General features: G+C 35.7%; 2 protein-coding genes across 3 annotated transcripts in view; both read left to right on the top strand.

Annotated features, from left to right (window-relative positions):
* LOC109101949 (nuclear factor NF-kappa-B p105 subunit-like) overlaps window positions 1-10,092 on the top strand; it is a 34,192-nt gene extending 24,100 nt beyond the window's left edge. The window contains 15 exon segments of the mRNA XM_042738106.1: window positions 376-514; window positions 1,100-1,243; window positions 1,370-1,465; window positions 1,794-1,952; window positions 2,090-2,231; window positions 2,405-2,519; window positions 2,608-2,809; window positions 2,892-3,061; window positions 3,618-3,720; window positions 3,962-4,143; window positions 4,226-4,267; window position 4,902; window positions 5,097-5,263; window positions 5,416-5,542; window positions 8,104-10,092. Of these exon segments, the coding sequence (XP_042594040.1) occupies window positions 376-514; window positions 1,100-1,243; window positions 1,370-1,465; window positions 1,794-1,952; window positions 2,090-2,231; window positions 2,405-2,519; window positions 2,608-2,809; window positions 2,892-3,061; window positions 3,618-3,720; window positions 3,962-4,143; window positions 4,226-4,267; window position 4,902; window positions 5,097-5,263; window positions 5,416-5,542; window positions 8,104-8,198 (1,884 nt within the window). The 3' untranslated portion in view covers window positions 8,199-10,092.
* A 3,239-nt stretch (window positions 10,093-13,331) lies between these two features.
* Window positions 13,332-23,135, top strand: part of LOC109046863 (diacylglycerol kinase theta-like) — a 39,478-nt gene continuing 29,674 nt past the window's right edge. The window contains exons 1-2 of one of the 2 annotated variants that reach the window (XM_042738107.1): window positions 13,332-14,209; window positions 19,821-19,900. In XM_042738107.1, the coding sequence (XP_042594041.1) occupies window positions 14,002-14,209; window positions 19,821-19,900 (288 nt within the window). In that variant the 5' untranslated portion in view covers window positions 13,332-14,001. The remainder of the gene's footprint in view (window positions 14,210-19,820; window positions 19,901-23,135) is intronic. The other variant, XM_042738108.1, reaches the window with a different exon arrangement.

Genomic DNA, 23,135 nt, shown 5'->3' on the forward strand with positions numbered 1-23,135 from the left:
CAGTCTGTAGTGTCACATGAACCTGCAGAAGTCATTCTAATATGCTAATTTGCTGTTCAAGAAACATTTCTTATTACCGATGTTGAAAATAGTTGTGCTGCTTAATATTTTTGTGGAAACTAATACATATTTCTCAGAATTTTTAAACGAATAGTAAGTTTAAAAGAACACTGTTAATTTGAAATATAAATAATTTGTAACATTATAAATGCCTTCACTTTTGATCAATTTAATGCATCCTTGCTGAACAAAAATATTAATTCATCAAGGCAAGTCACTGTTACATCTTGACTTTAGATGACTGTGATTTTATGGTATTAATAAAAATAATGTTCTGGCGGAATGAATAATCCACCTTTCAATTCCATCCTTTAGTTTGCCATCGTCTTCAAGACGCCTAAATATCGGGACCAGAACCTCCAGAAGCCCATTTCTGTGTTTGTGCAGCTAAAAAGAAAGTCAGACAATGAAACGAGCGAACCCAAGCCTTTCACCTACCATCCACAGATTATAGGTATAATGTTTAACCAACTCTATAAAGCTTTGATTGTTACTGTGCAACATAACTTTCTTTTTTCAGGATTTGTTTTTTGTTTTTAATTTTGAAAGCCAAGACAAAAATTGCAATATATTGTCACAAGACCGAACCGAAAAAATAGTGTATATAACAGGATCCAGAGCTCTTAGATTTCTTGTGAGACTGTTTCTATTTTGCATGTTTAAATATATATAGTATGTAAATATTTTTCAACAATTTACATTTTTTATTTTTTTTTAACTAACTAACAATTGAGTGAAAGGTGCAAAATCTGTCCATATATCGTACAAGGGCTGTCATGATTCCTCAATTCATTTCGAGTACTCGATTTAAAAAAATACTTGATTGCATTTTGCCCATGTAAATTCAAGTCATTTTAAAGGCTATTTTTTCCACTTAGGTCTATTTTTATTACCACAAAAAATTATTATAATTATCTGATTACTCGATTAATTGCCAGAATTATTGACCAATTACTCCATTTGCAAAATAATCGTTAGTGACAGCCCTACACCATATGTTTACTCTTGTCATGGAATTTCTCTTCTAAACTGTTTTTAGACAAAGAAGAAGTCCAGAGAAAGCGACAGAAGACTCTGCCAAACTTCCAGGACTACAGTGGAGCAGGAGGCGGAGCTGGGGGCATGTTTAGAGGAGGAGGGGGTGGGTCAACAGCAGGGGGTGGTCCCAGCGGAGGAGGAGGAGGTATATCAATATAACATTACACTTCACACAGCAGTACTTTTATTTTTATTTTTATGAGAAGCCTGAAAATCCCACCATGCATAAAAGGTCAATGATGTTAGCTAACATTCTTTTTTTGTCATCTAGGACATTACTTCCAGGGATTTCAAACCTATAACAATTTAGGGTCTGGATACAACTTCTCCTCGGGCATGGGAGGAGGCGGGACCACCATCAAGCATGGTGGGTGTCCAAGCTGTCAATCAAGCTGCTATCATCACAGCAATTTTGACTGTATAGTCACACATACTACCATTATTTTACTGTCCATATTACTATCCATTAAGATAATTTATTCCAGAATTTTTGGCTGTCATTACTTGAGTCAGCAGTTTCACATGAGCCTTCAGAAATCATTTAAATATGCTGATTCGTTGTTGAAGAAGCATTTCTTATTATGAATGTTAAACATGGTTTTGGCACTTATTTTTTTTATTTTGTGGAAACAGTGAACGTAATGTGATATTGCTCTTCAGCAAAGCCAGTTTCTCAGTTTTCCTTCATCTTATAGCGTATCAAGAACCAGTGGAAGACAGTGATGAGGACAGTGACAGTGATAGTGATGATGATCCGACAGCATGTCGAATCTGTGCCCAGCCTGAACCTGTCGGTTTGGGAGTGGCAAGTGAGGACACAGATCCTACAGAAGATCTGGAGTTAAACACCACAGGTTAGACTTTATTTGAAACTTAAGCTTGTGTAAAGTTTTCCAGCTCTGGTCAAACTGGGCTAAAACCCAGACAAGCTTCATATTGCTTTTTGATATCTCTGTGTTAATGTGTGTATTTGTGTGTCTGCTCTTTTTAGGCTGTGTGTTAGAGCCTCATTTGGCTGAGCTTGCTGGAAGACAGGCTCAAGCTCTGTTTCATTTCGCAGTAAGCGGTGATGCTAGAATGCTTCTGGCTCCACAGCGCCCCCTCATGACCACTCAAGACGAGAATGGAGACACGTAAGTCAGAAAACCCAACCTCATGTTTCTGTAGAAGTTCCATTTTCATAAACTTCCCACTTCTCGCCAAAACACGTCAGTATGAATAAATGATTTCAGATGTTGTTTGTCTTTGTTTCCCAAAGATCAAAGGTTTACTTACTTAAATGTTCTGTTTTGGATCTGACTTTCAGGGGTTTACATCTGGGAGTGATCCATAGTCAGACAGATGCCGTGCGAAATCTAGCACAAGTCATCTCGGCTCTCCCCGGAGAGGATGTACTTAACATGAGGAATGATCTTTACCAGGTAAACTACAAACTCACACTATACCTTACAACGGGATCTCTGTTTTTGAAATTTCCAAAAACGGATACATCTGATACATCTGTTCCAGACTCCTTTGCACCTAGCAGTGTTGACGCAGCAAAAAGAGGCAGTCGAGGCCTTGTTGGAGGCCGAGGTGGATGTCACGCTTACAGATCGCCATGGAAACACGGCACTTCACCTGGCGGCTCAGCAGAAAGAGGATAGCGTGCTGCGATTGCTGCTGAAGCACAAATCAGTGGCGCAATTAACCAGCATCCCCAACACAGCAGGTACGGTGGATTGACTACGTGAGATTTAAGCTGGTTTGAAGCTGTCCTGTATGCTCAGATGTGTTTACGTGTGTGTGTTCAGGTCTCTGTCCGCTTCACCTGGCTGTACAGGCAAACAGTTTGAGTTGTGTGCGGGCCCTGCTGGATGCTGGGGCGGATGTAGAAGTCCAGGAGCTCACATGTGGCCGCACCGCACTTCACCTGGCCACAGAACTGGGAAACCTTTCCCTCGCCGGGTGCCTGTTGCTGGAGGTACAGTGATGGGTTTGAAGGATGTTGCTTTAGTGAACACTACATACAGTATGAAGAGTTCAGAAGCAAAGGCCTCCTTATTACAATTTAAAATAACTGTTTTCTGTTTTAATATATTTTAAAATGTAATGTATTCCTATGATGCAAACCATAATATATCATCATCATAACACTAACATTCAGAAAAAAATCAAAAATCATAAACTAAAACTAATATCTATTCTAATAATTCATATCTATATCTAATGATTTGCTCAAGAAACATTTATAATAATTAATAAAACAAAAAAATAATCTAATTAATTATAATAAAATAACTGATGATTTGAAGAAAAAAAAATGTAACACTATAAATGTCTTTATCATATCTTTTGATCAGTTTAATGCATCCTTGCAGAATAATCCTTGCTAAAATAATGTTCTTATGAAGTTTTAATCGTAATTTTGTCTTGATGAAAGACACTTTATGTGGCTAAAATAATGTTCTTATGAAGCTTTAATCGTAATTTTGTCTTGATGAAAGACACTTTATGTGTGTAATATTCTGTCTGTGCAGGGTAATGCATATGTAGACAGTGTCACCTATAACGGTTCAACTCCTCTGCACACTGCTGCAGGACGGGACTCAACCAAACTGTGTGCGATCCTGATGGCTGCAGGTGAGGAAGTGTGTGTTTATTACAGGTGTCACAAATAACTGTCTGTAACAACCTGTTCTGCTGTCATCAATTTTCTGCATACATTGTATGCCTGGTAGAATTGAATCAAAAGCAACATCTTTATAAATGTATTTATATATGATCACTCATCCAAGTGATGATTAGTACTTTTCTGACCATATTCAGTAAATTACTTCAAATTGAGGTTACCGATTATTATTGTTGTGTACATTGCTTTTAGGAGCAGATCCTCATAAAGAAAACTTTGAACCACTGTTCTTCAAAGATGATGAGTTATGTGGTACATGTGAAGAGGAAGAGGAGGAAGATGAAGGCTATATTCCTGGGACAACCCCTCTGAACATGGCAACCTCCCCAGAGGTAAGGATAGAGAGCCATTTCTTCAGATATTTGTTGTGTTATGTAATGTAATTGCATTGCAGGTTGTGATTGGTTCTGTATGTGATGTATCTGTGTTGTCAGGTTTATAATAAACCAAACATAGAATAAGCTTAACAACCCAACAACCATTTTCTTACAAACACAAGTTATCAAATAAAATACCATTCAAAAGTTTCATTCAAAATCAATTTCAAATTAAAATACAAAAAATTTAAAAAAATTTAAAATTAAAATTGTAAAAAATACTTTTATTTACAAGAATCAGAGAATCCCGAAATAAATTCAGTTTCCACTCAAATATTAAGCAGCACAAACGTTTTATAATACAAATATATATATTATATATATATATATATATATATATATATATATATATTTATTATATATTTTTTTGTTTTTTTTTTTTATTTTTTTTATAATAGTTAAAAAGAATTGTTTCTTGAGCACCAACTCAGCATATTAGAATGATTTCTGAGGGATCATGTGATACTGAAGACTAGAGTAATGCTGAAAATTCAGCTTTGCATCACAGAAATAAATTACATTTTAAAATGTATTAAAATAGAAAACAGTTATTTTAAATCGTAATAATATTTCACAATATTACTGCATTTTTGTTCAAATAAATACACCCTTGATGAGCATAAAGAGACATCTTTAAAAATATTTAAAAAAAACCAAAATTAATGTAGTAGGCTCTACAAAAAAAAAAAAAAAAAAAAAAAAAAAAAATCTTGTTATATTTATCCACTTTCTTAATTATACTTTTTTGTAGTCAGGGTTTCCACTTTTGTGAAAAACTTGGAAATACATATATTACTAATAACTAATAAATGGAGTCACTGTATAAATATTTTTTTTAACCCTTAGAAACTCATGGGAATTGATTTTAAAGGTGTAGAACCCTGATTTTAACCAGTAAAACGATTTTGTGTTTGTGTGCATTTAAATGTGTGTTTGGCTTGTGTTTGCAGGTGACATGAAGAGCTTGAGCTCTGACACAAAGCAGGAGTTGTGCCAGGCACTGGAAGATCAGACGGGAGGCTGGGAGAGTCTTGCTCACGCTCTGGGGCTTGGCATCCTGACCAGCGCCTTCAGACTCAGCTCCTGCCCTGCTGGAAAGCTGCTGGACAGCTATGAGGTCAACTCATTTACTGCCTTTTGACTACAAATTACTTTTACATGAATCTTAAATAAACACCAGAAAATGAGAAAAAAAATAAGTTGTCTCTTAGTCTGATTCCGGTGTACTGCAGAAGTAGTTGCTCTGCTGATGAGCTGTCTCCTCTGCAGGTGTCCGGAGGAACAGTGCGTGAGCTGGTGGAGGGACTGAAGCATGTTGGGAACAGCAGTGCTGTCAGTTTACTCCAGGCGGTGTGTAAGGAGCCTGAAGCTGTCCACACCACGCCTCAGCTCACAGGTAATATTAATTGATATATGCTTTTCTGGGTGACGTGGCCTAGGTGGTTGAACAAAAGCAAAAAGTTGTTGTTTCCAGCCCCCCAAAAGGAGTGATCCATGAAACATTACCATTGTGCTCTGGTATGCATAACCACAGGTTGATCACAAGGTCTTTCCCTGTAGTAAGTACACTTTAAGTTCTGTGAAGGAGCAAGTAGTCAAATTTATTTTCAAAAGTCATTTGAATGCTATTTCAGATTAGATAAACAGAGTTCAAAGCCGCTGTAACATTTACACAATTAATGCTCACCAATTGATCAAAAATTTAGAAATATTAATACAATTTAAAAAGACAATGTATTTTATTCCTGTGATGGCAAAGCGAATTTTCAGCAGCCATTACTCCAGTCTTTAGTGTCATATGACAGTTAGGCTAATATACCCGGCAGAAGAATTGTTCATTATGATTTGTTGAAAACATGTGACTGCATTTTAGAGTGGCTTTTTGCTTTCATCTCTAAAGGCTAGGTGACAGTTTTTAATATTTCCTTTGTTCTGGGTACCAGTACATTAACCTCAACCGTCTTCACAAAACATGTTTTTTTTGCTCATTGGTGTAGCATTTTTGATCTTTTCCCAAGAGCACTCATCACTGTGGTATTTCGTAGTATGAGTGAGAAATGTACTGTACTGTTCTGTTTTTTTGTCCCACAATATGGTTTGTAAAACCCCCAGATTAAATCACTGCCAGTCTCGGTCCCCTGCCCCCCTCTCCTTAACAATAGTACCATGTTGTGGTTCTCCCTGACATTACCTCATGTGAACTCAAGCATGATGTCAACAAAACAGCACAGCCACTGCATTCTGAGGGAGTTCCCCTCGGTCTCAGGGTGACCCGTCACACTGCGGTAATGTTCACATATAGACTCTGCAGTGATGGCCGTGTTTCAGGGGGAAGCGGACAATAGAGAGGGGATTCCCAGGAACAGAAGTGAAAGCAAGATATGGCACTTTTTGACTCCGGAGCAGTTTCTTTGAAACAAGTATTTCCACCTTACTGTTTGATTTGAAGGGTTGACATAGTCATCGTCAGGGTCGAGCGAGCATGTGTGAGCCACCAGGGGAAAGTTTTTTTTTTTCTCTGTTTCCTTCTCGTGGTTGTCCGTATTGTTGTGCCATGTTTTAGAGATTAATAAACGTCTTTTACATCAGTATGATAAAAAACACATCGATGTTCAAGAAATGTAGTGGGATCCAAAACTCATAATCTATTTTAAACCTTAAACAAAAGGTTTTAGGAAATTTTAAGATGTAAAATGTTTGAGATCAGTAAGATTTTTTATATTTTTTAAAGAAGTTTCTTGTGCTCATCAAGGCTGTATCTTTTTGATCATAAATACAGAAAAAATACTTTAATTTTGCGAAATATTATTGCAATTTAAAATAACAGTTTTCTATTTTAATAAACTTTCAAAGATAATTTATTCCTGTGAAGCAAAGCTGAATTTTCAGCATCATCACAACATTAAACAAACCAACAAAACCATAAAGAAATCATTCTAATAAGATGATTTATAATAAATGTTGGATACAGTTGTTCTGCTTAATATTTTTTGGGACCTGTGATTTCTATTTTGAATAAATGCTGTTATTTCTAACTTTTTATTCATCAAAGAATCAAAGAAAAAGCATCAGAGGTTCCAAAAAAACACAAACACGAAATAATATAATAGCCTATAATGGTAAAAACCCACCCACTCATTGTTTTATAATCCCAATAGATCATAAACAGTCTCTCCACACTAGCAGTTCCAGATTTCTCACTACTCTGATATCATACTCAGGGAAAGTATGACATCAGAGTTGTGACGCTCTCTGCCCTATTAGCATATACACAGCCCTGAGTGAGAAGCAGCGGTCCGCCATTACTGCTGCTGGAGGTGCAATGTCAGCGGCAAAGAGCCATTAAAAGTGTCTTGTGTTGGGATGCACCAACGAACATAAGTGGCAATTTCAACAAGCTATAAAAAATTACCTGTGGGGGATAAAACTTAAAATACACAGAACAATTACAAATGTTGTATCCATGCTTTAAACAAATTATTCGCTGATTTTGACCCAACCTGCCTTTGCTGCACAATTGAACCAGCAACGTTATTGCATTCCTTCTGGTCCTGTAGGAAACTGTCTGTTTTTTGGTGGAAAGTTTTTTAGATGCTTTTCTGTTATTTTTTTATCCAACCCCTTAACAGCAGTGTTTGGCATTCTGCCAGAATCTGTCCATTTAAACACATCACACGCTGATGTAGCCTTTGCTACTCTACTGGCTAGGTGACTTATTCTTATGAATTGGAAGTCAGCAGCTGCTCCTCCTCATTAACAATGGGCTTTTTACATGCTCTCAGGATGGAAAAGATTCAGTTTTCAATAATTATGAATTCTATTCATAAAAATATATATATTTTATAAGAAAAATGTATGCAAATTTTCTGTAATAATTAGAAAAAATATTTGAAATGCTTTTACGGTAATATTAATAATCACCCTTTTTTTTTTTTTTTTTAACAAATGATTTCTCAGGTCCAGTGCTCTGTAAGTCCATTCAGGGTTTGACACTGGGCTCTCATCAGGAGGAGAGTGGGATATGCGACAGCGGAGTGGAGACCTCTTTCTAGAGCCCCAGCCTCAGTCTTGCAGACTCCAAGCACAATCTCACAAACTAAGGCCTGACCCTAAGAACCAGCTTCTCCCTCCTCACTACAGCAGCAGCGCCACTCAGGACACGCCTCCAAACTCTTTGATTGGCCACCGCCCACTGTGGATGCTCCACCCAAAATTGAAAATGAGGGAACTTTGAGGAGTCCTTAAGCTTTCTGGTCACAGGGATTTTCTTCTATATATATTTTTTTAGCTTTTAATAAGAATAATACCAAAAAGCACTTATTTGAATGTTTTATTTTGTCCTTTTATCTTCTTGGTCATTTTTAATTTCCAAGTGGCTAGTTTCAATTGTGCTTAATCTGAGGTAGCAGATGACATCCAGAGCCCATATGTAACATCTATAGTTACATTAAGAAACTCAATATTAAGGTTTATGATGTCTTGGACTTTGGATTGGATTTTTTTACGTTCTCAAGCTTGATTTGCTTAAATGTTTTTTTACTTAGATTTTTTTATAAATACAAAATTTGTCTGGTTTGATAAGTCTGGCCTCAGCTATTTGTTTCTTTTTGTTAATATATTTTAATAAATAATCTGGTTTAACAACAGTACCTTCAATTTATATAACTTATTACTCAAACCTTCTTCTGTAGTCATTTGCTTACAAAGAGTTTTCATCTGCAGCAGTAATGCAGTGATGTACAGGAAGGGAAGGAGCAGAAGAGGAGGTCTACTGGATTATTATGACCCTCTGGACCAATCAGATCTGTTATATGATTGAAAAAGCTCTTCCCTTTATAAAAGACCTATTTTACTGTTGTCCCTCACCCCTTCAGCTGTGATGAACAGCATTATTTGGGCTGTTGCTAGAATTTATTTTGGATGTAGTGGTGCTACCTATAATTCCTATTGTTTTGCTCACGGGTTCTGTTAAAGGGGACATCGGATTTTTGCATTTAGTTTGGATTCTGGCATGTCTGCCAGCTCAGAAAAGCTGAAAAGAAATCACACAGCCAGTTTGTAATAGGCTATCTGAGTCTGTCATCCAGTAAGCTGTTTCGATTTGCTAGTTTCTATGTAGATTGACCATTAAGGAATTTTAAGTAAGTTACAGACATTTCATAAAGACAGTAAAGAATCATACCAACTTGTGGAAAATGGGCATTCGATGTCCCCTTTAAAAAAAAAAAATAATAATAAGCTTTGAAAGAATACCCTCTCTTCCACACTTTTGATTGATTTAAAAAAAAAAAAAAAAAAAAACAGGAGGGTCAGTCCTGAGCAGCGATGGGAGTGTGTTTAACTAGATTTTGATGAACTTTGTATGTGTATGTGCGTGTTTGTGACTTTAAGGAGCTTTACAGGATGTGTGTGTGAGGATTGTAATAACCAGATGCCTCAAATGCCCTTTTTGAAATAATTGTGGTTACATTTGTATCTTTCTGTTGAAAAATTAATCTCATTCCCTTTTGCTGTGTGTGAACTCAGGCTGTATAAGACAAAATATCACTCTGATAATATGCTGATCTAGGATCAGTTGGGTTCATTTAGAACTGATCCTAGATTAGTGTTTGTTTGTTTTTTTTGTTTTTTTTTTTGCTCTGTGAAATTTCCTGAACATGGCCTCCGACCTTTGAACTGACTTGGGACTCGTATCACGAAAATGTGTTTAGCTGCCGTAATATTTTCATACTATAGTGAATAGTGTTTAAAAAGCAACAAAACCATCTGAAACCCCAAACTAAAGGTTTGACAGGCACTATAAAGTGTTTTTGTTTTGTTTTTGTTTTTTGGCTGTAAATTGGTATTTATGTCTGTACCCTGTGAAGCAGTGTTGTACAGAGGGAAAAGTGTGTGCTTTTTAACTGGTTTTATTGTGATACTTTTATAATAAAACAATTCATTGTGCACTGCTGCTTTGACTTTCCATAATGCACACATATTCATTTCCATACCATAATTATGCTGTCTTCTGTAAAACCACCAGCAGATGGTGTCCAATCGTATCTTTTTAAACATCCAATTCTTTGAATGATCATATACCTGTTTTTTCACATTTTTATTGCAGTCTTAAGCTAATTATAGTTTTAATAGCAATTATAATAGCATTTATAGAATTTAATAAATTATATATATATATATATATATATGTGTGTGTGTGTGTGTGTTCATCCATATTAGTGCCTGATACTGAGTGTAAAACATCTCACACATTTTAAACATTAGTTTTCTTTATAAAAAGGAACATGAAAAATGGGATTAATCACAAAATGATTTACTTTTTTATTATTATTATTTGTCTGTTTTACAAACTTGTCTTCCTGTTTGACAATCAGTTCACTATACAATTGCATCCTCATTGGATTCACACATTCATGGATTCATCCCACCTATTAAAACTGAGTCCTGGGTCCTGTTAATTTTATGGAATAGTTCACCCAAAAATGTTTGTTTCTTCATCAGAACAGATTTGGAGAAATAGCATTTCATCACTAGTCTCAAATGGATCCTCTGCAGGGTGCCATCAGAATGAGAATCTAAACAGCTGATAAAAACCCCACAATAATCCACAAGTAATCCACAAGACTCCAGTCCTATCAATGTATTGTGAAGCGAAACGCTGCATGTTTGTAATCAACAAATCAATCAAGGCATTTTTAAATCCGTATTACATTTCCTCCAGTGAAAATGTCCATCTGTTGTCCTTTTAAATCAAAATCTAGCAATATATTTGTTTAGAATTGTATGTAACTTTTTTTCGCTTGTAAACAGTGCTGGATCTGTGCATATTTCTATTTCGCTAAAGAAAGCAATTTTATGGATAGAGGTCTCATATTTTAGAAATTGTTTAAGGTTAAAATGTCTTAATGATGGATTTGTTTATTACAAACACAGCTTTTCACTTCACATGATGATGGATGGACTGGAGTTGTGTTGTGGACTCTTGTTGTGATGGCACCCATTCACTGAAGAGGATCCATTGGTGAGCAATGACGTAATGCTCAATTACTCCAAATCTGAATGAGGAAGTAAACTCATCTACATCTTGAATGGCCCGAGAATGTTTAAGCAAATTTTTGAGTGAACTATTCCTTGAAGCAACATCCCATAATGTCCTGCGAACGTCGACGTCACAACGGAATTCCGCATTCTAAAAACAGCCTGTGGATCCTGCTTGGAGCTCTTTTGTGTGTGGCAAGCTGTTTAAACATTAAGGATATTTTAGGTTTCATTCATTCTTTTTTTTATTATTTATTTATTTTACTTCTATTAAGAAATCCAATAGTGACTAGTATCTTTTTTTTTAATTATTATTTTTTTTTTATCTGTTTTATAGATACTAGCATATATTAATATGCTTATTCATTTGATAGCAGTTACTCTCCCATAGTGTTCCATTGTTACTGGTAACAAATTGCAATAGTTTCCTATTGAATTTTATTGGTATTTGTGGTGTAGATATTAGATATATAGCTATTCCCTTCTGACATATACTTCATGTGTTCCTACAACTAGAATAAATACACAGTAAATCACTGATAGCTCAGATAGAATTTAATGCCTAAAGGCTGGAATGCACTACATGATTTTTAAAATCTGAGCAGACTTTTTAAAAACTAGGCATCATACACATACAACTTTGTAAATAGTGACAGAGGAAAATTGTCCATCATACACTACACGACTGAGGATGATACACTAGCAAACTTTGAAGTCGTTCCGATCATTGGTTTGGCTTCATTGGTTTTCATTAAATAAGGACATGACACGCTGTTTACTGGTAAGTGTGATGAGCAAAGACGATTGCCTTTGTTGTCTACCATGGCTTGGACGCTGGCATGCACTTCTGGGTTGGATTGGGGGGGTTCCCAAGGGGGTGGGAACTTAAAATGTCGCACATAAAAAGCTCTAAAAAAAACCTTTTTTTCTTCAACAATTTTCATCATTACAAAAACACACAAAAAAAAAAAACATCTAAAACTTATACACATAAAAATCACATTTTAATGAATGTTTATTTTCTGTTTCAGTAGATGTTCTGTTCTTCTTTATACAGGAGACTAATGTTTTCTTCTTCTTCTTCTTCTTCTTCTTCCTTTCTTTTTATGCTATCTGGCTACAGAGATGGTTTAGTCCAGTTCCTATTCTGGCGGGAAGTTAGAGTATTTAAGACAGACCTTCTCAGACTTTGGGAAGAGAGGGGTAAGTGAATGAAGCTGAATGTTATGTTAATGCTGTCTAAGCAAATTTACTTTGTTTTTTGTAAGATAGAACAAGTGTACACTGTGTAAAGCATTTGTAATTTTTTTTCTGCTAATTTTTTTTTTCTTTAATAGTACTCACATGCTTGTAAATTAAACCCCCAATTCTTTGTTACTTGGACTAAAAAAAATGCTCTTTGGATTATCCTGGTTTACGCCCATACCTTCCTATCAACTCCCTTGATCCCTAACGGCATACTCTTTGACACTGTCAACTCAAATCTGCAGACTGGTTTTGACCTTCGGCAACTAATGTGAAATTCTACAGACAGTATATTGGTGGAAAATGGGGGGGTGGTTGTGTAGAGTATTCCAGGCTTAACATTTGCAATTTGTTACCAATAAGAATGGAAAGGTCTAACCAAATCTCATGAGAAAATGATTTAATATGAATTCCTAAGTGATTCACATTTAAATGTGTGATTTTTAGGAAAATAAATTTAAGCATGAAAAACCACCCCTAAATCTAACCATCACTGAGGTGTAAACAGATCAATAAATAAGCTTCCAATTCATCAAAATGCAATATGGTTATGAATTTCCATTAGAGTGGCTTGGGGATACTGACTATGAACGGACTCCGATGTAAAGGAAAATTACAAGCAAATATTTGAATAGTAACCACTGGAGTAAATACAAGTATCTAATGAATAAAGTGACATTTAAAAGTAGTCACTACTGGATTGTTTAAGAGTAGGCTAACTTTAAAAGCAAGTGCTAGTAACATAGATCAGTGGTTCCCAACCTCGTTCCTGGAGGCCCCCAAACACTGCACATTTTGCATCTCTCCTTTGTCTGACACACCCATTTCAGGTCTTGGAGACTCTACTAATGAGCTGATGATCTGAATCAGATGTGTTTGATTAAGGAGACATGAAAAACCTGCAGTGTTGGGGGGCCTCCAGGAACGTGAATGGAAACCACTGTACGACATAGATGACGTTTGGAATACATTTGGAATAACCATTGGAATACATATTAAAACGGCTTGCCATAGCTGAGGCTCCTGCTGTGAAGCTCTTGTGTATGTGTGTTTCTTTCTCTGCCCGGAGCTCTACTACAGGCGGAAGTTAAAGACGCTTGTTTAGTGAAAATCTCCTGTGGTGAGAAAGTGAAAAGCAGCGTAAATGATAAACAGCAGGCGTTTGTGACGATTTTAACATCAGCGCATCATATATGTGTACGCGGCTGCTTAATTTTCCCTTCCTGCATTGGCAGACTGCTGGTTTTCGTCGGCAAAGGCAGACTGGCTTATGTATTGAGTTTGATGTCTGGATAGATGGTCAGATAGTGAAGCTCTCAAAGTAACTAACACGCGCGCGTTGATTGGAACGTTCAGACGTTCTATTACATTGATACATTGTAGCCAGACTGCGCGTTTCCGACTCTTGTTGATACGCTGTAGCGGGAGAATAGAAACATTCACTTTATTCAGCGATGACTCGATTGGGTTTAACATAACTGCTAAAACACGTATGTGACTTTCACAACAACCAATCTAGTGGAGCCTTTTATCTCGGCGTTTTGCACTGGATTTACGTTGGAAGGGACAGAGATGGCAGACAGCGGACGGGTGAAGCACGACAGCCCGAGCTCGAGCCCCGGACCCGGGAGGAAAAAGGCGCAGCAGTCGCCCGGTTCAAAGGCGCGGTACTCGGTTAACGCTCCCGGACACTGCTTTCGGAAAGTGACTCTGACCAAACCGACCTTTTGTCATCACTGCAGCGACTTCATATGGGGGATTGTCGGGTTTGTTTGTGAAGGTATGGTTTATCTTATCTTTATCGTTTTTACCTTCTCTTATTCTACATTGCTGCAAAGGAGACACAGAAGCGCTTCTGAAGTGGCAATAGGTGTCTTTACAGACTGTAGACAAATGCATTTACACAAATTCAAATACAGCTGTTTGTTTTGATACTGGGGTATGAGGTAGGTCAGAGCAGCCTTAATTTATTCCTTACACAGAATTTTGAGCAGGCAGAGAGCAGCCTTAACTCTTCTCTGTTAAGAGATGCCTTTATGCAAAAGTGCTGTGGTAATATTAGTGGACAATTCTATGGTACATATAGTACTGGAGGAATACTCTCTCAAATAAACATTCGTCAGTTGACAGTTTTAATGCATTTTGGGTCACTTAACCAGTTTATTTAAAGTGAAAGTTTCTGATTTAGTTTCAAATGGATTTTTTTCAATACATTTGATTGACAGTTTTCAATGACAGATTACGATCTGTGCACATGCCTTCCTGGAAAGGGAAGGAATGAAGAAGATAATGTTAAAAAAAAAAAAGATGGAGGATGTCCAGCATCTCTGTCTTCCTCACACCTCATTCTCGACAGAATGATCGAATAGCTTGTCTACTAATTGGAGAAGACCGACTGATGCAGATCGATCTGACACACTCCTTCTGTTGGACAGGAATCTGTGATTGGCTGCTCATGTGCAGGAGGACACTTTGATGAGATCCATCTAATTGATGGAGGCCGGTGACAGTGTGAGAAGATCTGTACTATTCTCACTTCAGTCAGATGTTTACCGAACATGTTTTTCTTTACAGAGCTGCTTATTTGGGTTGCAAATAAGCAAGTAGTTGTTTAGCATGTTAGATTAGACTTTAATCCAAAGCAGTTCTTCTGAACAGACCTCAGTGATGCCCAGTGGTAATGGCTCATTGATTCAAGCCTACAACCCACAGCCCAGATTACAATGAATTAAGATCAAAAAAAAAAAAAAAATGCAAAAGACCCATAGCTATTGTCCATATGAGTATATTCCAAGTTTTCAGAAGTCAAACAGTGTCTTTGTGTAATAAGCAAATCAATATTTGATCTCTTGTTCCCTGATAATCTTCTGCTCCAATGAGCTGTATATGTCTGCAAACTAATCATTGAATTGGTGACTTGAACTTGACAACTGGATTGGGTCATTTAGTGAATGAATCATTCACTTCTTCTCTCATAAACTCTAAATGCATGGGTGGATACCAATATTTTCAGTGAATCACAACGTAAATTTGTGACAGAGTATGACGTCAAAATACTTGGAATGTAGTACATGAGTCATATGAACAAATGTATAATGTTTTTGTGAAGGTTTTATCTATTGTAATGCATGTGGGAGGAAGCACCAGTTTATATCTCCTTTTGTATTCAGTACAGGTATATTAAACCTTGGCCTTGCAGAATCTACTGTATGATAGAGTATCTTCTCTAAAGACCAGCCAGAGTCTGAACTCATTTCTTTTGACTCTTTATAAGAATTCATCACAATACTGCTGAGCTGTATACATTTTTATGTGCTGCAAATGACTGCAAAGTAATCATTGATGGAGCCATCTGATGCCTGATGTTTTTCTTTATGCACAATTGCACATAGAGTGAATGTAAACAAGATCTTGCCTGGTCTTGCCCTTTTAGAGCCAGATGCTGTTTCTTAGGTAAATTTTAATCCACTATGTTATACTGTTCACCAGGGTTTCACTACAGGTCCTACATGAATGCAGCATTACTTTAGAGACAAGTGGACTGGATTTATGTGGCCGTGAGATTGGCAGGGCTAGAAACCAGATGCTGATTGACAATATGGATGTTACCAGGCAGAGTTAGGCAGAAATTAGATGTTTCTGTTACGTAATGTGCTGCAGTGAAGTCGTGATTGACTCTTACAGGTTGGCATGGCAACACGTAGTCCAATGGAGCAAGGCGGCAGGCTGGATGCTGTAGCCAGACGGACCGAGAGAGAGTAGAACATAAACACACACATGCATGCTCTATGTTGTCATTAGCATTGTGTGTTTATTGCATTCGTGAAGAGACTAGTAACATGTCAGACACAGACTAACAAATTTATGCATATTAAATTGTAAGGCAAGACATGACTATAGCCTTTTGTTACGATCAACTGATATAATATAGATCCACAAGATGTACTTAAATGAAGACTTATTTTAATGAAAACTAAATTCACAAAAATACTCGAAAGCAAAATATGTACATTATCTTATACTGATTCACAGAAATGGAAATTCTTGTTTGAAACCGAAAAGTGCTATCGTTACATAAGGAACTATTTGGAATAATTGGCCTTTCTGTAATGTAAAAATATAATAATTATAATTTAAAATATTGTTTAAATAATTTACAATTGTAGAGGAAAAAAATTTATTTTTTGCATAGCAGTTTTGTTTAAAGCCAATATTACATTAATCAAACTCCAAATATCAAGATTACTTTCTACATGATTTTTGGGTATAATGCATGAGGCAATTATTCATCAGCTTATACAATAGGTCTGTCTCGGAAAATCCAGATATGTTTTATATACCGTATTTTTTAAAATATATTAAGTAGGCTATTTCAATTGTGCATGCACAACTGTTTACATTACTGTACGTTTGCTGAATATTTAATGGGCAAGTTTCTATCATCACCTCTTTTTCAGGAAAGATTTTTTTTGCCTACAACATGAAAAATCCTAACATAAAAACAGTAACATCTAAACTAACTGGTTTTATTCAGGTCAGAAATATATTTCATCATCCGTGTAAAAAATATAAGAATAATTACAATTTTAATTGGTGTGGCTTTGCAATAGGCTTTAACAATTTTGATTTGATTATCTAACAAAAATTTAATCAATCTACATAAATTAATTTATATAAACTAAACTCATTTATATGTGCTAAATCAGGTAGACATTACTCTTTACAGTAACAGTTGCAGAATACAGTTGGCATTGAAATTTAGTTCACTTAAAATTGAATTGAGATTTAGAAAAAATTATTAAAATTAGAAAGACAATTTATACTGTAAGTGTGTATGTGTGTATATATATATATATATAGATATATATATATATATATATATATATATATATATATATATATGTATGTATATATATATATGTATGTGAGTGTGTGTGTGTAATTTATATATTTCTGTATAATTATTATTATTATTATTAGTAGTAGTAGTAGTAGTAGTAGTAGAAGTTGGCTAGTCTGACTATCAAACTAAAAATTTTAAAAAAACCAGTTCAAATGTATCTCTTTCAACTGACTTTCTAAAGACTTTACTATAACGACTATAAACCATAGAGCTGAAACAACTAATCGATTTAATCGATTAAAATCGATTATTAAAATAGTTGTCAACTAATTTAGTAATCGATTCGTTGCTAAATAATTGTTATTTGCCGTAAGCGGCTCATTTCGTGCATATTTAAATCTGCGGTGACCAAATGTGGGTGACAGTAATGAGTCCGGAGGTTTTACTCAGCCAGTACAGCAGGAGAAGTAGCGATAGCCAATAGCTGGCCTCGTTTTATGTCACGTGCTTCCCGCACAGCCGTCTCTCTGTCTGCAGCATTCAGCGTGATGGTGAGGCAGGCGGCAGTGGAGTAAGCTCGAGAAAGAAAAAGAAAAAAGCGGAAGATAAAACTAATCAGACGAAGTCATCCAAAGTGTGGGAGCAAAAAGAGAGCAAGCCTAACTGTTAAGCCCTGAACATTTGGACATGTTGACCTTATTTGCACTGCAATGCAAAGTTTTTCCTCAAATAATGAGTGAATAGTGTTCTGCCTCATTTCCCAAAGGTAGTCGAATTCCTGTCAGTTCAGGCATAAGCTGTTTGTTAACATTTTATCGCTTTATTACATTTTTTAAATTTTGCACTGTTATAAGGACCACTACATATTTAAATCCGATGAAAATCACAGTGTGCTAAGACTTTTATTTGTGTAGATTCTGCAGTAAACATGTTGTTTGCAAATGTTTAGTCGTCGGTAAAAAGCTGATAAACATTGCTTTTTAACAATTACCATTTAAAGCTTTGTCGTTTACCAGTTCATAATTCAGTTATTGCAGCCTAATTATGAGACTGAGAGAGAGTTTAATGTTTAAATGTATTGGAAATGCACTTTTTTCTAAGCTTCACTGCTCTTTTTCACACAGCAGGTTTTTATGTGTGTCCAATTTTTTTCTGGACAACCTTCTGATGGATTTTACTTTACATTTACTTTAAAAATGTGAGTTCCATTCAGGTTTCATGCCATTGGCACTTTATGCGAAGGATTGTTTTACAATTTCACAGCATAAGCTATAAAGCTGTTTCCCAGGTATAAGCTGTGGTGTTTACAGGAAAAAAATAATATGCAATTTACTGCAATTTTAATCTCGTTTTATTCTTATTCTTCGTGCTAATATGGTTCTGAAAGATTCCTTAATAAGCTTTGTTCGGGCTGTTACACTAATTTAGGAGCCCTAAGGACTGCCACATGGTGAAAACATTATTTGAAATCCTCCTTGTGAAATGCTAAAGTATGTATGGGTCAGTGTTTTGATTGCAGAAGAGTTCGACAAAGGATAAATAAAATAATAAAAAACACAACTCCAGGTTATGTTTTTGATGATATATGACAATGCAAAATGGTTAACATCTCTAAAAAGTCTATGTTGAATGATAAAGACCCTTTGTTAATAATTTATTTGGGGAAAAAAATGGGCTCTAAACTAAAATATAAGTACATAAACCGATTCATCGATTAATCGTAAAAATAATCGAAAGATTAATCGATTATAAAAAAGTTGCTAAAACAGTTTAATAGATTTTAGAGTTAACGAGGTGAAACTCTGGCTTGTAGTCTCGTGGCTAGTCTGACTATCTGTCACTAGTGTTTTGCAGTGTTAGACTTAAAAAAAAAAAAAAAAGTTGCTAAAACAGTTTAATGGGTTCATATGCAAAAGGCTTGTGTTGATAATGAATGTGTAAACAAAACAGTCTTTGTGATTCCTGAGCAACGTATGCATGTAATTTCTAATTGTTTCCAATTTCACTAGAATGGTGGGCTTTAAAGTGTGCGTGAGAACACATATTTGGTACGGTAAACTCTCAAATGTTTTCCTTGCTCTTGTGGTTTTGATAGTGAGAGGAGCTCAGCCTGACCAGCGAGATCACTTCCTGTCTCTGACAAGCATGAAAACTAACAAATGCATCAGTGAGGTTCAGTCTGTACTGAGGGCCAATGTGGGCTCTGACAGCAATGTAAATAGGGCACACAGCGATCCAGCGGTCACCAACCATGAAGACAACTGATCAGTGCTCTTGTCTTTGGTGCAAATTGTTCTCTTTTACGTGCTGAAATATTGCCCTGTCAGGTTGCCTGCTATTCCTTTTGGTGCTATTAAAGATTGATTTATTTATAAAGTGAGTTCTAAATTGTGAAAATCATAACATGGTACACTGGGCTTTATATTTACTGCTGAGAAAGAATGGCAAGTTTTCTTTTTGGTAAAGCTGCTTTACCCACATATCTTGGCAACATAATGCACCATAATTCTGTGGCCTACACTACATCTCTCTCTTTTTTTCCTCGCAGTGTGTAACTTCATGTCACATGAGAAGTGTTTGAAGCAAGTCAGGACCGTATGTTCCTGTATGGCTCCCACACAAGTTCAGGTGAGTGAAACGTGCCACATATGACAGATCAAACATGTAAAAAAAAAAATAGAAAAAAAAAACAACAATCTGAACAATGAACAATCTGGTCCTATTTTATGCAAAAAAAAAACAAAAAAAAAAATCCCATCCTTTACTATTCTATTCTATCATATTATATTATATTATATTATATTGTTGCTTTTTTATTTTGTCTTTTTCAGTAAAAACGCTAGATCATGAGAATTAATGAGACCTATGATATTTTTTAATAAAAACTAAAATAATTGTAATACGTCAGTAAGAAGTTTCTTAAAAATCAAACATCTGTCTTTTATATATATATATATATATATATATATATATATATATATATATATATATATATATACACATACATACAGATATACATACATTGTTAATGAAGAACCATCCTAATGTAGCTTGGATACTTACAAAGCAAGACGAGATTGATTTCACTAACAAAGCATTGAGGCATCACAACGTTGATGATAGAGGACACAAAGTCTTGAAAAATGATGTTGTTAATGAAGAACGATCAAGCTGTATTGCAGGGTATGATCATGCAAGAAAGATCATAATTAACAGTTGATGCTTTACCTGTCTTATCCGTGGCTTTGCATGACAAACAGGAAGTGCATTATGCCCTGAATCTACATTGAATAATTTAGTCCTCACATACTGACTGGAGCTGTTTTGCTCAGTGACACAGCAGTCAGTGTAGCCCTTTGTCCAGCTTTCATAATGAATTACTGATGACTTCCTGCCGTGTTGTGGTCTTTCGTGAAGGCCAAGTGTCAGCCAGCCTTTGTGCCTTTGATAGCAGCTCATCTAGCAATCAAGAGCTTTATTATAACAGCCTTGCCCGGAAGTTTTTTTCTCTCTGTGTACTCACTACTGATTATAAACCCAATCTATAGTTGATGACCTCATTGTACTGATATAATGCAGGGCCATTATTGTCCCAGGCCCGTGTTGAAGGGGCCCACTTATACACATTCTGTCGCCATCCCTGTAAATTTCAGCAGTGGCCTTGGTGATATGAACATAATGTGTTGGCATGCTGATTTGGTTTGTTACACTTCGCTCTAGCATATTTGATTCTGTTCGGTTAGTCACCTTTGAGTCAAACTGTGCATTTCACTTGCTGGTGCTGCTTCAATGTGTTTTATATGAATCCATGGTCTTGAAGTGTGATATTGTGGACAAATGTCTTATAGTAGCTAATTAGTCCATAGAAGAAATAATAAAAAACAATACTAATATTATTTTATTATTGTAATATTGTTGCATTCTTTGTCCAGCGTTAGTTTAGTATTATTTGTATACTATTATATTATTTATTAATATTTAGAAATAATTTTAGTTTTTTTATTTCTATATTTTTTTTCTATAATTTATTTCTTTTGTTTTATATTTGTATATAGTATATAAGTTTTAGTAAGTTTTAGTAATTTTAGCACTTTTCACATTTCACTTAGATCCCAAGGCAACATTTCTAATTTTCAAAACTATATATATATATATATATATATATATATATATATATATATATTATTATTATATATTTTTTTTTTGCTTTTTATATATATCCTACGATATGGACAGTTTGTACTTGGATAACTGTGTTTGTGTGTCTAGTTGCTAGGCCAGTTGTTTTGATATGGACAGTTTGTACTTGGATAATTAGTGGATTAAAATAAAAAAAATAGATAAAAAAAATTAATATCCATGTATTTATTTATTTGTCATTTAAATGTTAATTTATTAATTAGGATTGAAAATAGAAAGTGGGCTTTAGCAGGGTTCTTTTCCATAATAATGACCATAAACTGTCCATTACATAATGATTGTATCAATCGGATGTACAAAAAGGCTTTGAACAATAACTTGGTCTTGAAGAAATACTGCTATATATAAAACAGGATGTACATTTACCATGAAAAAATTAACAGTTCTTGCTGGTTAACAGCATGTGATAAAGTAACCGCATGAGATGCTTGCTGCTTGGAAACTGCATCCTCCCAAAGTGCTGATGCCACATGTCACTGCATCAGGGTTGTGTTCACAGCGAGAAAAACCTGCCTTGCTTTCACCAAACAGTCCGTCCAGTCGCATCAGAGCAGCTGTAGAGCATGACAGAAGGCCGAATCAAGCACCATGCCACAGCAAAACTTCATTTAGACTCAAAGATAATGAGGTGGAACAGAAACCACTGGTCTGAATGAAAGACGGGCCCTCAGAGACTCTTCTAGAAGTTTGCCTTCATACATAATGCATCCAGAGACAACAAGAAAGTGAATGCAGTGTTTTAATTCTCTTTTTCTAGTTTCTTTGGCTGTAAGACTGATGTGTAAAGAAATAAAAACAAATTTTCGAACTTTCTTAATACTTTCCTAAGACCTTTTCTCAGCTCTTTTTTTTTTTTTTTTGTTTTTTTTAATTATGTATGTGTGTTTGTGGGTGGGTGGGTGGTGTAGGAGTGAATCAATCTCCGAGCCAACTGCTCCATTAACCTTTACTTAACAACCTCGCTGAACCGCATCTGAGGAAATACGAACACAACAGTTACAGCCATTCGACACTGTTATTACTGAGAATCGAGAATATGTCCTTTAAGACTTGAAAAAGTTTATAATAGTCATGTATCACTTTCTATGAATAAGTGGAAATAATTACTTAAAATGATTACTCAAAATGTAAATTTGCTGAATCACGAATCTTAATCTATAATATGAATGTTAATCAAAACATCAAAGAGTGAAAGCTTTATATGTTATGTATAAGGGCTAGCGAAACAAAAACAAGCATAATTTTTCCATCATTTTTTCCAAAAGCACTATTTCAGTTTTAGTGCCTCAGCAATAGACATTTACAGGAGCCAATCACCTTTAGGATTAGAGAGATGGCGGCTAATGACAGGAAACGAGGTCACATCCGGTAGGATGCTCTGCAGTCTACTGTAGTGACTCCCCTGGGAGGCCAAGAGCCAGTGAGGATGTGTCCACTGCAGGAGGGAGAGGTGGGCCGCAGCTCAAGGACACATGCCTTAGGGTGTGTGTGTGTGTGTGTGTGTGTGTGTTTGGGGCCTCATCATCAAAGATTTTGTGTACCTCGGCAACCTTAAACACAAAACCTCACCCTATTTTCCTCTGTATTTCATGGAAATAATTATATTTTGGTCCCTAGAGTTTAGGTATTTTCTGTGCAATAGCTGTATTTTAGCTCATGACAT

Source organism: Cyprinus carpio, chromosome B14 (assembly GCF_018340385.1).
Source record: "Cyprinus carpio isolate SPL01 chromosome B14, ASM1834038v1, whole genome shotgun sequence".
Lineage (NCBI taxonomy): Eukaryota > Metazoa > Chordata > Actinopteri > Cypriniformes > Cyprinidae > Cyprinus > Cyprinus carpio.